We start from the raw sequence: 17,842 nt of genomic DNA, 5'->3' as shown, positions 1-17,842 counted from the left end.
AGTAGTTTTGGATTTATACCATAAAATAAATTATAGTTACTACAGCAAACAATAAGGAGACCGATTCTGTAATTTTCCATAGTTCCCAATGACCCCCAGCAACAGGCAATTGAGGACTATTTTTTAATTGCAGTCACAGCTGGCTGATACACCATATGGCCAGCAGGGGCAACAGCTTCAGATTCTTATCCCATAATGACTGGAGTGACATGGTCTGGCTTATATTTAAAAGCATCATTCTAATGGTTATTGTTGAGAATAGACTTGGGGGTAGAATAGTAGAGCAAGGGTAGAAATAATGAGACCAGTTTGGACATCACTGCAGTATTCCAAGTAAAAGATGACAGTGGCTCGAATGTGGTGGTAATTGTGGAGTTGGGGGAAAGAGGTCAGATTCTAGGTTTTATTTGAAGGTAGAGCCAACAACATTTCCTGACTGATTGGATATGAGGTGATCAAAAAAGGAGTAGAGGTTTCTGGTCTGAACAGTAGGAAAAGAGAAACAGAATGGGGGGAAAGACTGGGAGTTGTTTTAGATGTTACAGAAGTCCATTTGACCTCCAAGTAAAGATGTCAGTTGCTTGTATGGGCACTTAGATACATGTGTCTGTAGTTCTGAAGAAAGGTCTGGCTTAGAGATGGAATTTTAGAAGTAGTCAGCATATAAAGTATATTTAAAGCCATGAGAGTGTGTGAGATCACAGGAGTGAATAGAGATAAAAAAAAGTGTGAGGACCGAGACTCTAAAGCATACTAACACTTAAGGTTCAAGGAGATGAGAAAGAATGATCAGAGATGACTGAGGAGGAGCAGCCAGTGGTGTATAAGGAGAACCACAAGAAGATGGTGCCCTAGAAGCCATGAGAAGAAAGTGTTTCTGGTAGGAAAGAGTCATTGACTATTCATGCTGCTGAGAGATCAAGTAGGATGAGCACTAAAAATCCACTGTTGGATTTTGTCAGTGTTTACCTTAATATCATTATGTTTTTTTAAACATCCAGCTTGTTGGGACAAAAATAATGCATTAAGTTGTTTGGACCCAACTACTTAATAAATGAAACTATTAGGGGACGCCTGGGTGGCTCAGTTGGTTAAGCAGCTGCCTTCAACTCAGGTCATGATCCCAGCCTCCTGGGATCGAGTCCCACATCCGGCTCCTTGCTCGTCGGAGAGCCTGCTTCTCCCTCCGCCTCTGCCTGCCATTCTGTCTGCCTGTGCTCGCTCTCTCTCCCTCTCTCTCTGACAAATAAATAAAATCTTTAAAAAATAATAAAAAAATAAAAATAAATAAATGAAACTATTAGATATTTCTTTTGGCCCAGAGACTTTGAAACAATTACTAAGATACAAAGAGAGTCACAAACAGAAAGCCTATACCTGCTTTAAAGGGTCACACTATGTATTTTAAGAGGGGAAAGCTCCTCTTGCCTTTTCTTTGTCTCTGCTAAAAAGTTTGAGTTAGTAATTTTAAATCTGATCAGGTTACTACAGTGAATAAAATTGCCTTATTGTGGTTCAATGTAAAAAAATAAAACCTTATCCTATGAAATGTCTGCAGTACATCTTTGCATGAATTTTTCTTCTTGCCTCCATAGGTATGGTCTGAATATGCGTTGCTTGGCAGCTCGGGTCAACTATAAGACTTTGATTATCATCTGTACACTCTTCACTTTGGTCACAGTACTTTTGTGGAATAAATGTTCCAGCGATAAAGCAACCCAGTTTCCACGGCACTTGAGTAGTGGCTTCAGAGTGGATGGATTAGAAAAAAGAGCAGCAGCATCTGAGAGTAACAACTATGTGAACCACATGGCCAAACAGTCTGAGGAAGCATTCCCTCAGGAACAGCAAAAAGCACCCCCCATTGTTGGAAGCTTCAACAGCAATGGGGGAAGCAAGGTGTTAGGGCTCAAATATGAAGAAATTGACTGTCTCATAAATGATGAACATACAATTAAAGGAAGACGAGAGGGAAATGAAGTCTTTCTTCCATTCACTTGGGTAGAGAAATATTTTGACGTATATGGAAAGGTGGTTCAGTATGATGGCTATGATCGGTTTGAATTCTCTCATAGCTATTCCAAAGTCTATGCACAGAGAGCCCCATATCACCCTGATGGTGTGTTTATGTCCTTTGAAGGCTACAATGTGGAAGTCCGGGACAGAGTCAAGTGCATAAGTGGGGTTGAAGGTTGGTATCTGTCTGCTCCACTGCATTTTTCCATCCTGATTGTGTTGAGGAGTAAAAAGTTGTAGGTGTTAATTACCTAGCAAGAACATACATAGCTTACTGTCAAGAGACCATTTGTTGCTCTGACTTCACAAGGAGGAAGAGGTGAAGTCTGGACCTGGGGCAGTTTTCTAGATGATGTGATTTAAGGGCTGCAAGAAGATCATACCTGATCAAATAGGATTATTCCATTAACCTTCCATAACATCTGAAATTCTCACCAGTGAGTTAAAGGCACAGCATCTCCAAAAATTTTGCATTAAAATGCACAGTTATTGTCCTGTGAGAGGAGATGGGAACAGGAGAGACCAATGGACCTACGTATGTACTGATGCAGTCTTGTTACCACATTAGCCAGGTATCATCTCTGGATGGAGGTTTAAAGTCTTCAGAACAAGATAACACATAGGCATCATCTTCTCTGATCTTGTATACTACACTCCTATAATCTACTACATATTGTTTCTCAGATCTTGTGGGTATAATTAGTAACCTAAGATTGATCGGAAAGCCAAATTGAATTTGACTTTAAAATCTATCATTTAACCAGAGGAAGGAGCTTAGTGTGTTTTGAAATTGCTTAGTTTAAATTTTATTTTCCTCATTCTATAAAATGTGATTTCAATATCTTAATTTTTTAAGTTTTTTGTAATGTCTTCACCAAATGTTCATAAGAAGAAAGGGCCAAATTCACTTATATTCATACCACTTCAAGATAATTATTACCTTTTTTGCATATTCTCTGGAGGTCTTTGTATGTAGTCCTATGTCTTAACATAGTTGTAATGATACTTACACAACATACTTGTAATGATATTTATATACTTCAAAGATATCTGTCACCAAACTTCTTCATATTAATTTTATAGATGTTTAGATGCTAAAGAAAAAGTAAAAAATACCCATAACCTTTGTTAAATAATATTTTGATATGCTTTTCCAATCTTTTTGTTATTGTTATAGAGATTGTTATAGAGATGTATATAGGTATACATTTTTTAAACAAGTTGGGATCATACTGTATAGTCAATTTTATATTCTTCTTTTTTCATCTAAAATATCTTGATTATTTCCCCTTGTTCTTGAATATTTTAAGGACTAGTAGTCACAGTAAAAATATGCTGTGGTACATGTAATACTTGCAGCCTTTCTCTTTAGTTGGCTACTTAGGTCATTTCCAGTTTTTTTGCTTTTATATGTAATGGTATAGATATTCATGTTCATTGTTTGCTATTTTAATTATAGTCTAGGAGTAATTGCCTAAGAAATAAACTGCCATGTCAAAAATATAAATTGAACTGTTTTGCTAAACTGCTTTCCCAAAAGGTTGAATGAACCTACTTGTACCTCCAGGAGCAGAGTGTAAGGGTGTTCTTGTCACCCCACTCTTGCTGTCATGGAACATTGTTTTTTAATCTGTTGTTTACAAAGGGATCTCATCATTCACTTTCTGTAACCATCAGTGAGGCCACATACCCTTTTCATATGCTTCTAATCATCATAAAATCTTGATCTTCTTTCCCCCTTTTCTAATGTGATTAGTGGGTTCTTAGTCATGTGAACTTTTATATACATAGTAATATAATGATACTTTGTCACATTTGTTAAAGCTATTTTCTTCAATTTGATTGTCTTTCATTTTACTTATGATTTGTTAGTTTTAGAAGTTCTTAGTTCTATTTGGTGAACTTACAGACTTTTTTAATTTTTTTTTTTTTTTTTTTTTTTTTACTTCTACTTTTATGCTGAGAAAGTCATTGCTATACTATGATCGGCTTTTCATCTGTACTTTCTCTGATAGTTTTATTAGGGTTGTGTTTTTTTACATTCAACTCTTTAGGCCAACCAAATTGATTTATATCTTGGTATATGGTTTAAGGTCAGGGTATAATTTCAGATTTTTCTTTTCACATGTATTGAATGATCTTTTTTCCCCAGTGATTCATGATGCAGTATTTATTGTTATGTAAAGCATTTTGAATAGCAGAGTAGGTTTCTGGCCTACTATTCTTGTTCATTGATCAGTCTATCAATTGTTATGCTGGTTGCACATTATTACAATTTTCATCCATCTTTAATGAGATATTGTATAAATCTTCCTTTCATTAAATGAAAATAATGCTTTGAATTTTGGGGGAAAAAAGCCTACTCTTGGAAAAAAAATACAAGTCAGGAGCTTATCTAGCCTAGGTTTCTTAGCCCTTATGGTTCCTAAATCCTTAAATTGTTTTGAAACTACATCACACATATGGTTTTTTAGGTTCTTAGCTTCTGCTATGCCCATCTGATGCTTGTTAATTTATTTTAGAACTACAGAGAGGAGCTTATCTCTCAACACATAGACCATGATGCAACAATACAATATTCTGTGCAATGTCATATCATTGTATTTCCCATGTAGAAAATTACTAAAACACTAATACCAAACATTTTAAAAGTTTTGCTTAGGACCTTAGAAGAGGTAATCCATTAATGAGTTATGTCAAAAATCTGTGGTTCAGTGTGCAATTTTAACTCATTAAAAAACCACACCTGGTTCTCAAAAATTATATTTTGACATGAAGGATATGAAAAAGAATTGCAAGCTGTGTTTATACTTTAAGTTGCCTAGTGATAACTGGCTCTGTAAGCAAATACTTTAGCTGTCAGACGGGATAGGCATTAGACCACATCTTGACTTTGGAGAGAGAGATGGGTATGTAATTATCTTGAATATTAATACAGACATTTAAAAAATTTCATATTTAGGATGACCCTGTGGTAACATTATCTACATGTATTTAAATTGTACAAAATTTGTATGAAACAGGACAACTGTAGCTATGAGCAAAAGTTACACATGTAAAAAGTCAATCCTTAAGATAATCTGCAACATTGCATTGCTGTCTGTCAACAAATACTGAATGAGAGTGAATAAAACTTCATTTTGTTTTTCATATCTGATTAATTTAGTTCTAGTTTTTAATAATTATGAAAACGGTATAACATGGAAGCTTTAAAGTTGCAGATAAGCCTGTAACATGCCCCAGAGGTAAAACAGTAAAGAGTGGTGCTCAGAATATGCTTATAAGTGTCCAGACATGGATATTTATTTTGTTTCTCTATTTTTTAGGTGTACCTTTATCTACACAGTGGGGACCTCAAGGCTATTTCTACCCAATCCAGATTGCACAGTATGGGTTAAGTCATTACAGCAAAAATCTAACTGAGAAACCCCCTCACGTAGAGGTATATGAAACAGCAGAAGACAGGGACAAAAACAGCAAGCCTAATGACTGGACTGTGCCAAAGGGGTGCTTTATGGCTAGTGTGGCTGATAAGTCTAGATTCACCAATGTTAAACAGTTCATTGCTCCAGGTAAGTGATATATTATTATATGTGCCTGCTAATTTTGTGATGATTTATGGCACCGGATACTCCCTTAAAATTGTCTTTATGGTTTTAAAAAGTACATTAGCAGGCCCTTTATATCTATGTAAAGAAACAAATGGTGTCACCCAAGTGAAATTTCTAGAAAGGGACACCTGGGTGGCTCAGTCGTTAAGTGCTTCCCTTCGGCTCAGATCTGAGCGTCCTGGGATCAAGCCCCATATTGGGCTCCGTGCCCAGCGGGGAGCCTGCTTCTCCCTCTCCAGCTCCCCAGTGCTTATGTTCTCTCTCTCACTACCTCTATCATAAATAAATAAAATCTTTTTAAAAATAAAATAAAAAAGAAATCCCTAGAAAAAGAACAGCTAAAAATTCAAGGTTATAAAAAAAAATTTACTTTGAAAAGCCAAACCATAGATTGACTATTAAGATCCAGGTTACTGCATGGTATGTATCTCCTTCCAGGGATCTGTGTCCCACAGGAATGATGCTCCTTAGTTCATTTTAGCATTTCAGTACAGTATTTAATTTAACTTTTAAACTATTTTGCATAAAGGTAGAAATTTTTCTTTATAGAACGACCCATCCTTTTTCTTTGCCTGTTTTTTTACCAGCAGCTTTTTATTTTTCAAGATATTATAGCATTAACAACCAGGCCTGCTTCTCATATTGAGTTTTGTTAATGTAATAGATTGTCTCAAAGTTCATATAAAACCATTTCAATAATAAAATCATTTATAAAATCAAATTAACTTTATGTAACATTTCCCCTTTTAGTAAGACAGTATCATTAATTAGGATGTAATGTATTTTTCTCTACTAATCAATATCCATGAGAATTAATGAGTCCATTACTTAAAAAGACAATGAAATAATTTTAGTTAGCACCTCAGGCTTAATTCTCTATGGGGAGATGTTGTCAAGAACAGAACTCCTTCCTCCCTCCCACCAACCTTGCAGTCGGTAAATACAACGAGAGAAAAGGTTATAAGACCTCTTCTGTATTCTCCCCTTGTCCTTTATTGATGACTATGTAATTCACAGACCTTGAAAGCCACAATACAAATCTACTCATTCTAGATGGCCTTAAGTAATGGATTTATGAGTGCTTAATGCAGTGCAAATAATGGGTGACCTTTAGTTTTTATTCCGTGGCTAGAACTTCTTTTCTCCTGTGGTATTCTGTGATATTCCAGTACATAGAGCATCTCTGCTTGACTGGTGAGAAAGTATGTGGAGATGTTTAAGAATATGTAGAACAGGATTAGACTTTGCAAAAGGACATTTGTTTGTACCCAAGGAGCTTATTTTTGCACTAATTAATAATGTCTGGAGTAGGGTAGAAAACAGCAGTCCTCATCTTGATCTCCTCAAATGCTGGGAAATTTTCTAGAACAGTTCTTTGAACTCTATCCTATTTAAAGCAATAGATTACACTGTGTACTTCTGGATGCCCTGGGGAATACAAATGGTAAGTCTCATACTACATGAGGGACCTTCACTTTACCTCTTCATTCTACAGCCCATGACTGGAGATAAAACTACTTCTTAAAGTGGTTTTAAGTATATGGGGGAGAGAACTCTGTGACAGTCACTCTGCTAGTGGAACACAATCTACTCACAGTTGGAACTCCCTGTTGGTGGGAGTGTGCTAAGTGGGAATGGGGTGCTAGTTTTGATATCTTGGGCATGCCTGGAGGTGTATTTGATCCAAGTGTTTGAGGGCAAGTGAGTTGAAATTACATGGGAGTTGCTCAGAGCAGGAGAAGGGAAGGGAATCAAAAAGGTGAGACTTGTATTGAAGCACAAGTATGGGAGATGAGGCTTTTCAGAGGCTATAGACTTCATGGGAAATAGATTCAGAGAATCACTGTTGAGAAGAAATTGGAACTGTATATAAAAGCATAGGCCTCCATGAGGTGAGTCTCTGGAGGACCAGGGGCCAAATGCTGTTGGCCTTTTATTTTTTTTCTTTTTGGGCTTTGAATTATTTTCCCTGAAAGAAAATTAAGTTGTCTAGAAGAAAGAACCAGAACATGGGTCTACATCATATTTTTATTCTTTTGTTTGTTGAATAATGTTTTGTTCCTCTGCCTGATTTTAAAATTGAATGAACTGAAACTTTATACCTATCATACTCTATTAAATTAGTTCTCCCTTTCGGGAAACACTCTCTCCACTTCATTTCCATGACCTCACTCTCTCACCTGTCTCTGTGTAGCCACTTTTTCTCAGACTTCTTGTGATCTTCTCTTCTTTTGCCTGGTCCTTATCTCTTGGTATTCCTCAAGGTTCTAAGTAGGGAGGACTTCTCACTCCTGTTGATTAAAACAAATGAATGATAATGGTTTGTGTTACAGGTGAAAACATTGATTTAAAGACTGTCCTTAAACGTTTATCATCCTTTGTTGCCTAAAAGGAAATATACAATACCACGTATGCCAAGAATAAACACTTTTAGTGACTCCCAGGTTTAACTGCTCAGAGAGAAGAGGAGTCATGGATTTCAAAAAATGGAAAACCCAAAACTTTCTGCTAATAGATTTAAAGCAGGGGTCTCCAGATAGCATAATACCTTCAGTAGAGCTCAGACCTTGCCTGCTACATTTCCAGGGTGATTGCTGCAACCACACTCACATCCCATTTGCTACCATTTGGATCCCTCTGAGCGATGCTGACTAACTACTCTGTGTATCTAGAAAATGGAAATTAAACGACTTACAGGATTATTGTGAACATTGTCTGTTGGTTGATTCATGTCAGGGATTGGGACTTAGTCTCTTTTCCTATGTGGTTCAGTAACCCCCTCTGGTGGTGGTGGGGTTTTAGAAAAATAGTCATTTTTTTTGAAAGGTTACATCCCATGACATAATTTGTTACTGAGTTCTTTGAACTAATCTGTTATAGTGAAACATAAGATAATTGAGACCGTACCATTTCGTTAGATTTGTATTCATAAAGTGAATTAGAATGGATTCTGGGAAGAAAATAGGTAATTCTTTAGCTTCCTCCCATTTGGACTTACAAAGTTGGATCACTGTTATCCAGTTTTGTGAGAATGGATGTCATGGTTAGTATTACTGCCTTAACAATGAGGCATTGCCCTAGCAATGAAAAAATAAGGAGCACTCAAGATAGCCTTCTCTATGGAATATAATTGAAACTTGAGTGATTCATCAGTCCGTTCAGAATCCTGGAGTGTGTTGGGAGTGTTGTATTCGAGTGTCAGATTCCACTTTACCATAGATGTAGGAAAATGCTAGTTAAGAGAGAGATTGCATGTTGACATTTTTCCAGATAAAGTGGATTTTTATTATGTACGCTTATGTATGTATCAGTATGCTTCTGATACCACTTTTTAAAGTCACTCAAGGGGCACCTGGGTGGCTTAGTCATTAAGTGTCTGCCTTCGGCTCAGGTCATGATCCCAGGATCCTGGGATGGAGCCCTGCATCAGGCTCCCTGAGCAGTGGGAAGCCTGCTTCTCCCTCTCCACTCCCCCTACTTATGTTCCTTCTCTTGCCATCTCTGTCAAATAAAATCTTTAAAAAATAAAAATAAATGTCATTTGACATGTAAGTCTATCAAGATGCTCTCATTCCTTATAAAGCTTCCATGATTGTCTGTTCCATCAAGTGAAATCATTAAGGGCACTGGATCAATTATATCCCACAATGGTAGAGTCCAGTGTTGAGGGAGTTCAACAACCAGCTCAACATGCTAAGACTCTCCAAGTTAATTACATTGTATACACTATCATCAGTCTACTTATGCTCCTAGTGACACACTAAGGATTTCCTCAAGGACTTCTCAAAGTGGATCTGATTCTGTGGCTCTGTTTAAGAGAAATAACTCTTCTACCAATTATGCTCATGAGAATGCTGTATCCAGTATCATTTCTTTTTCACAGTCTTTGAACTTGGGTCCAGGAATCCTGGTTTCTGGTCCCTACTCTACCACTAATTAACATTTGGTTTTGGGTAAAACTTTTAACCTTGCAAAGCTTCCATATCTTCATCTCTAAAATGGAAGTAGTAATTCCTGTTCTGCCAGCATCAGATTATTGTAAGGAGCATATGAGGTAACGCATGAATGTGTTTGGAAAATGTAGTTTCATAGAGATGAAGGAATTCGTATTTACCTTTAAGGTTATATATAAAATATGCACTACCTATTTGTGGCTGCTATTACATTGCAATATGCTCTGTTTCTTTTCTTGGTAGATCTAGACCAGCAATATTCAGAAAGTCAACTTTCTGGGAATCCACCATCATTGTACTATAGATATGCAAGAGAAATTTCCTATTTGATAATTTGCCAGACAAAACAGCTATTACTATTTTATCAGCCTTTGAAGGCCAATGGCTTCAGACTAATAATTATAATCACTATCAATTTTCACTTTGTTCTAAGCTCCTATCTTTTTTTTTTAATCCTCCCAATTACCTTGCAAAGTAATATTATCTCTATTGAACATGTGAAGAAAAACTGAAGTTTAAAGAGCTATTTCATCTTGAATATCTCAAAGCTAAGAAGTAGAAGAGAAATAATTCAAACAGGGTTGTGGGGTTTGGGCTTTTTTTTTTTTTTTTTTTTTAAACTCCAAAGCCTTTGCTTCTCCTTCATCCTCCCCCAGTATCCCTCACTTTTTTGATTACCTGAGCCCATTACTTAATTTTCGGAAATTTTATTCATTATTCCAGCAAATATCTGAAAACAAACCTATCATTTTCAGCATCAGCTAGTAATTAAGAGTGTATATTGTATATTGTAGAGGGGTGCCTGGCTGATTCAGCTGGGAGAGTGTGCAACTCTTGATCTGGGGGTCAGGAGTTTGAGCCCCATATTAGGTATAGAGATTACCAAAACATAAATAAATACATAAACTTAAAAAAAAAAAAAAAGTAAAGAAGAGTGTGTATTGTGGAGCCAGACTAGGCAACCTAGGTTCAACATTTTGTATCTTAGGCAAGTTTCTTAACTTCCCTTTGTCTCAGTTTGTCAGCCATTAAGTATGAGTAATAATAGCACTACTCTTGTAATTGTTATGAGGGTTAAATGAGTTAATATGAGGATTAGATGAGTTAATATAATAAAATCAGAACATAATAAATACTAACTAAATGTTAATTAAATAAAATTTAATTCATTGTAAGCCGTTCTTCTAGCTTCTCACAATATGTGCTGAGCCAATTTTGATTATTTTTTCTTTTTATAAAATGGATATAATAAAAGTCATTGATTATTGATCAGCCAACATTTGATCTAGAAAAGGCAGTTTGATCAACAATACCTTACCCATTTCCTCTTAACCCTCTAATATAAATTAGATGGGCCTGATACTCAAAAGCCGTCATGGACTCATCAATTCTATTATTTGCTTATGGTGACTTTAGTAAAATAATTGATAATGATGATGATTGGACACAAAATACTGAAGTGTTAATTTTATATGGTTAGTGGTTATCAAAGATGAACTGCAGTTAACTTTTTTTTTAAAGATTTTATTTATTTATTTATTTGACAGATCACAAGTAGGCAGAGAGGCAGGCAGAGAGAGAGAGGGGAAGCAAGCTCCCTGCTGAGCAGAGAGCCCGATGCGGGGCTCCATCCCAGGACCCTGAGATCATGACCTGAGCCGAAGGCAGAGGCTTAACCTACTGAGCCACCCAGGCGCCTCTGCAGTTAACTTTTAATACAAAGAACTTTTCTTCTAACTAGTCTTTGTTGGTGTATTTTCCCCCTACAGAAACCAGCGAAGGTATATCCTTGCAACTGGGGAACACGAAAGATTTTATTATTTCATTTGACCTCAAGTTCTTGACGAACGGAAGTGTATCCGTGGTTCTAGAGACGACAGAAAAGAATCAGCTCTTCACTGTACATTATGTCTCAAATACCCAACTAATTGCTTTTAAAGAAAGAGACATATACTATGGCATTGGGCCCAGAACTTCATGGAGCACGGTTACAAGGGACCTGGTCACTGACCTCAGGAAAGGAGTGGGTCTTTCCAACACAAAAGCTGTCAAGCCAACCAAAATAATGCCCAAAAAGGTGGTTAAGTTGATTGCAAAAGGGAAAGGATTCCTCGACAACATTACCATCTCTACCACAGCCCACATGGCCGCATTCTTCGCTGCCAGTGATTGGCTGGTAAGGAACCAGGATGAGAAAGGTGGCTGGCCAATTATGGTGACCCGTAAGTTAGGAGAGGGGTTCAAGTCTTTAGAGCCAGGGTGGTACTCTGCCATGGCCCAAGGACAAGCCATTTCTACATTAGTCAGGGCCTATCTGTTGACAAAAGACCATTCATTCCTCAGTTCAGCTTTAAGGGCAACAGCCCCTTACAAGTTTCTGTCAGAGCAGCATGGAGTTAAGGCTGTATTTATGAATAAACACGACTGGTATGAAGAATATCCAACCACACCTAGCTCTTTCGTTTTAAATGGCTTTATGTATTCCTTAATTGGGCTGTATGACTTAAAAGAAACTGCAGGGGAAAAGCTTGGGAAAGAAGCGAGGTCCTTGTACGAGCGAGGCATGGAATCTCTTAAAGCCATGCTCCCCTTGTATGACACTGGCTCAGGGACCATCTATGACCTCCGCCACTTCATGCTTGGCATTGCCCCCAACCTGGCCCGCTGGGACTACCACACCACCCACATCAATCAGCTGCAGCTACTCAGCACTATCGATGAGTCCCCAATCTTCAAAGAATTTGTCAAAAGGTGGAAAAGCTACCTTAAAGGCAGCAGGGCAAAGCACAACTAGAGCTCAGAACCAAAATCATCCTTCAGCCTTTGCCGCACACAAAAACCATGGGCTCTATCTCAGCAGAGCTTAGGCACATTTTAAAAGATTGTATACTAGGTTTTTGTGGATTACATCAAAGTGATAACTGAAACCAGTCTTCTGAGATAATTGCATTGGGTTGGGTGTTTCAAAACATAGGTGGCACTTGGAGCAGAAAAGTGTTTAGTCGATGGTTGAACAGAGATGTTTAACTTCGCCTTGTTTATCACCGTCTGCAGTTCCACAGACAGTCCAGTCCCTCTGGGTCTGGGGAAGACACTGGTAAGTAGTTGTTACTGGCCAACTGTCCGGCACTTACCTGAAAACTTAGTATGGGTCTCTTTTAAAATGTGATGATGTATGTTTATGTTGGAAACAAACTTTAAAAAAATAATGTGCTGTAATACAGTAAATGTGTACTCGCAGCCTGAATAGTGGACTGTGTGCAACTTTTTAAAATGTTTCTTTTCTACAGATTAATTTCTTGGAGAATTTCGTGTTGCGTTTCTTGAATTTGTTATATATGGAGAATATTTTGAATGTATGGTTTTCTTGAAATGTGTAAATTAAAAACACAAGCAGTGTTCAGGCTTCACAGTTATATAATGTAAGCACAACTAAAACAGAACTTGTTGACTGCACAAGAAATCACAAAGATGTTATGTTTTATGAAACTTGATCTACAATCAGTAAAGATTTGATAATCAGTATATCCCTCTCCACCCCCACCGTGATGGTTTCTTTTTGTCACTGTCTAGAATTCTGTATTTTATTTCAGACTATACTTGAGAGTTTTGTCTATTTTGGGGGAACATTTTTTGGGACATTGTGGAAATTTTATTAGAGAAAGGAGCTAATCCTTTCCCACTGCCCTTTCAGGATTTTTCCCCCTCTTTAAAGAAAAATACTATGTCAAATATTACATACAGGAATCATAGCAGGTTTTTTTCCCCTACTTTTAGATCATTCTTGGTCATCAACTTTTCAGACCATTGACTCTGCACATGAATGTTTTCCTTTGCAATTTTAACTTTAAATTCTTTCAGCTCTTGGGTAGAAGTGATTGATGCTACCGCATTTGCTGTATGTGTGTAATCAGATCTTTATTTGGGTTTTCTATCCCACTATACCTTACCTCACGTAAATAGGTTTCACAACCCTCGTACCCTGGGCAGTGTCTGCTATAGGGCTTTTCAGGCATTATCAAAATCAAGCGAGGTTGATTGTGTTGTTTTTGTCTGAATGTATGACAGTACGCTAAGTCAATACTGTAACTTAATGCAGATTGAAATTTGAGACCCCACACTTTCAGGAGACTGAGTCTGACAAACACATCAGTTTGTCTGTGACCTGTATTAAATGCACATCAACAGCCACGTGGGCACTTGCCTACATACTGCATCTTAAATTGAATTCAGCCTACCAACACTACTTAGAAACCAGAAAATATATACATATCTATGAATAGAATAAACATGCAAAATATATATATTAGTGGCAAAGGGAGCAGGAACAAAGAAGACAATACAGATGTACACTGAAGACAGTAGTAAACTGGCCACGGAAGAGGAAGCTTAAACTCCCAAGTTACATGACCACAATTCTCTTCTGCCCACAACACGACAGTTGTGGGTTATTAAGTTTCTCCCTGGCTTTTGACCTTTGTCGTTCTTAGACATGATTAGATGTCTCCATAAGAATATCTGGACTCCTTTATTTCAGTGCCCCAACATAAAATTTCTCCGATCAGGAAACCCTTTGCCCTTCATTTTACTTGTTATTACTGAGAGCAGTCCAGACTTCTGCCTTGTGTTTGGATACTGGTCCTTCAGACTAAGGGAATCCATGAAAACAGCATGGTACTGCTTCCGTGACAAATATCAGTGCCTTAACAATGTGGCTGTCCTTTTCCACTGAAAAAGGAAAGACATTTTGATCTAGAAATGGCATTGCTCTTTCACTGCTATTGGTTTCACACTGCCTTCCACGTTGCAACAGCAACTTGATTTTTCTTACGATCCCAGAATTTTCTAAGAGAATGAGTTGAAACTGAGGCAGCCCTGCCAGTGTACACCAGTGGTTCTCAAGCTTTCAGGTGCCTCCGAATCACCTGGGAGCTTACTGAGCTACAGATGCCAGATAGTCACTAAGTCTGCCTGTGAAGCATGATAGTCCTGCGTTTTTAACAAGCATTCAGATGATTCTGATGCAGATGATCTGCGGGGCAGACATGGAGGAGCACTGCCCAAGACGATCAATTGCATTTTTGTTCCAAAACACCTGCAGCATTCTTCACAGGTTTTTAAATCATGTAAAATGTTTACTTATTCTGAGCTTAGAGAGCATGGGGAAGGTATTTTAAAGATTTATTTTGTTTTGTTTCTTTAAATATTTCTTTGTTTTCAGATAATGGCTATTTGTTACACTTATCTTGAGTTTGCTTTGATACTATATTAAATCTGTTGCCACTTCAGTTGTAAAACCAGCCAAAAGTTTCCAGATAAAGGTCAAGTTTGACCCTTTGGGATTGTTGGACATAAAGGCTTCATCCAAAAACCATCCAGTGTACATGAACAAATACAGAAATGGCACAAGCACAGCTCTCCAGATGTGGCAGTCCTTTCCTTCGCCAGCGTGCAGACTCTCGCTGAAAGCTGCTCTTTTCCTCCTTGTTGCAATTGTTGTTCTTGTTCTCCTCCATTGTACATGTGGGTTAGAGACCATGTGTCAAATATGCAATAAAGTGTTTACTGGATGCCCTTCTGAAGGGTGGTCCTTTGTAAAGCTGTACAGACTTTGCGGTTTAAGCACAATGTGCACATGTTAGTTTTCTATACAGCAAAACTTGATTTTTTGCAGATGGAAAGGTATTTTGTTTCTATACAAAGTAAATGGATTGTTTGTGCTTCATGTAAAGCTGCTTTATAAAATTGTAAAATAAAGTTTTTATCTTAAAAGAAATATACTTGGATATTTGTTCCTTCTCTAATCTCAGATTCTTTTGTGTGCCCAGCTGTAGATTTCTGACCATTTTCAGTTCAACCAGTGACAAGTAGTCAGGCAACAGATGCTCACGAGAGGTGTATGAGGCTGTGTAAAGTGGGAAAGAGCCTGTCACGTGGGCCTGAGCCCTAGGAGGGAGGTGTAAGGTACATGGGGACACAATGTCCACAGAACAGTTTCAGGAAGATAAAATGCCAAATCAGGTGGTCAGTCAAGGAAGGTGTTGTGGAGGAGACAGAGCCTTAGTGGGGCCTTCAGGCCTGGGTACTGGGTAGAAGAAGGGGAGGGGGTAAAGGGAGCAGAAACGGTGCATGGCAGCTGTGAGAGTGTGCTTTCCCAGGCTGGTCACCATTTTTGTCTGATTTCAATTTACTTGAAAGTTTGTCCTGCCTGTATTTTCTATACATGCCTCTTCTCCAGAACAGTAAGCATTTTTTAATCTTTTTCCCCCTCTTCTTCTCAGAGAGTGATGATATAGGTTCCCCAAATACATATAAAACCAGAGAGAGATCAGTCTGGGTTTATGTAATGGTTCCTTGCACATTATTTTTGGGGTTATAAGCATTCTGCGTCGTTTGTATAATGGAATTCCAGTGGATCACCAGTCAACTTCTAGCTGATGGGTGCACATATAGTGTCAACATCCTTGGCGTCTCTTTTCTCTCTCCAGTTGGGAAACAGCCATAGGTTGTAAGCAGTTCTTGGTCTGGATGAGTCTGCTCTTGCTTTGATTTTTGCTATTTATAACCAAAATTTAATACATTGGCCATTCTGCTTTAATACACTAAACGTCATATATTTGCCTCCCTGTTGCCCTTGAGAGGGAACAGACCCTCCATGCCACAGAGGACTTATTCCACAGTCTGATGAGCTCTTTCCTGAGAATGCTCCCTCCCCTACAGGGCCCTGACAGTGACAGCCGCTGTGTGCCCTGTGACCCTGTCGACCATCAGGCTCAAGCTGGGCCAATGAGTCTCTTCCTCAGGAATCCGAAATTGAGATAGAGTAGAAAACTGAAGCAGATACCCAGTGAAAAGCAGAGATGAAAACAATCTTGACAGCTCCGGGCCCTGGATCCAGTGCATTTCTGAGGCCAGCTGTGTTCCTCCAGTGTCACGAGCTGCCACTGTATCCTTAGGATGCATTCCTTATGTGTGCTGAAGTTGGCTGGATTCGATCTCCTCTACTTAGACTAACAAGCTCCAATTAATAACACAGTGTCTGTGTTACAGAGAAATGTATAATGTAAATTCTACATTGTATACATTTTCCTCCAATCTAGGGCCACCATAACAAAATACTACAGGCTAAGTGGCTCAGGTAATGGAATTTTTTTTTTTCTCACATCTCTGGAGCCTAAATCCAAAATCAAGGTGTCAATAGGTTTGGTTTCTTCTGAGGCCACTTGGCTTGTAGATGGCTGCCTTGCTGTGTCCTTAAACGGTGGCCTCCCTGTGTTGTCTGTGTCCTGTTCTCTTCTTATACGGATACCAGTTATATTGAATTCAGACCCATTCATATGACCTCATTTTACTTTAAGTACCCTTTTAAAGATCCTGTCTCCAAACACAGTCACAATCTGAGATCCTAGGGGTTAGGACTTCAACATGGATTTTGGAGGAAGTAAACTCATAACAACCACACTTGACTCTGAAGTGCAGAGAAACAGAATGAGCCAGGGTTGCCATTTAATTAGTTGATAACCAGCCAAGGCCAAAACTCTGAGAAATTTAGGGAACATTTGGTGGGCAGAAGTTTATACTTGAGATTCAGGAGACAGGGCTCCCTGACTCTCAATTACTATCTCATAATATGGTCCAACAAGAGATTAATCTATCTTCAAGTTTTTTTTAATAAACTAATAAAAGGTAACCACTAAACTACATTTTAAAAAAACTACACAGAACCCAACATCAGCTACTAGATTTTTATTCTTCCTACCCTGTGCCATTCCCATTAGCCATTCTGAATACAGAACTCTGAGGTATTAAAAACAGATAGATACAGAGTATATCAAAGTTGCACGTTGTGGTGAGATTTATTTAATGAAACAATTTTTTTTTAAATCCCAAGTCTACATTATTGCAACTGTTACAAATAGTTAACAATATAGGGATAAAATACTATTATACCAACCCATCAAAGATGTCAAATTGAAAATGGATGTGAATTTAAATGTTGTATTGGTGATGAATTTGAATGTTTGCTGCTCACTTTCTGGTGAAAAGAGCTACATTTGCCATCTGGTGAGCGTGATTGGTAACTTGTGTGTGTGCGCTGCTTTTCTGAATGTTAAGTAGCAGCAACACTGTAATTTTGCTAATCCTTTTCCAGGAGTAGGATTGTGGGAAATGACAGGGCTGCAAAACACACCAAGGAGGAGCCGTAGCAAAGAGAACAGCAAAGCAGGAGAAAAAAAAGACCTGTGAAGGCTCAGAACTCAA

The 17,842-nt window shown here is 38.0% G+C and overlaps 1 protein-coding gene across 3 annotated transcripts in view; it reads left to right on the top strand.

Moving 5' to 3' along the window:
* GLCE (glucuronic acid epimerase) overlaps window positions 1–14,712 on the top strand; it is a 116,320-nt gene extending 101,608 nt beyond the window's left edge. For 2 of the 3 annotated variants that reach the window (XM_032864591.1, XM_032864592.1), the window contains exons 2-4: window positions 1,596–2,191; window positions 5,343–5,588; window positions 11,350–14,712. In XM_032864591.1, the coding sequence (XP_032720482.1) occupies window positions 1,609–2,191; window positions 5,343–5,588; window positions 11,350–12,374 (1,854 nt within the window). In that variant the 5' untranslated portion in view covers window positions 1,596–1,608 and the 3' untranslated portion in view covers window positions 12,375–14,712. The remainder of the gene's footprint in view (window positions 1–1,595; window positions 2,192–5,342; window positions 5,589–11,349) is intronic. The other variant, XM_032864593.1, reaches the window with a different exon arrangement.
* Window positions 14,713–17,842: the final 3,130 nt, after the last annotated feature.

The sequence above is a fragment of the Lontra canadensis genome, unplaced genomic scaffold (assembly GCF_010015895.1).
Source record: "Lontra canadensis isolate GAN:19392208 unplaced genomic scaffold, GSC_riverotter_1.0 scaffold28, whole genome shotgun sequence".
Classification (NCBI taxonomy): Eukaryota; Metazoa; Chordata; class Mammalia; order Carnivora; family Mustelidae; genus Lontra; species Lontra canadensis.
This window is presented reverse-complemented; position numbering and strand designations above follow the sequence as displayed.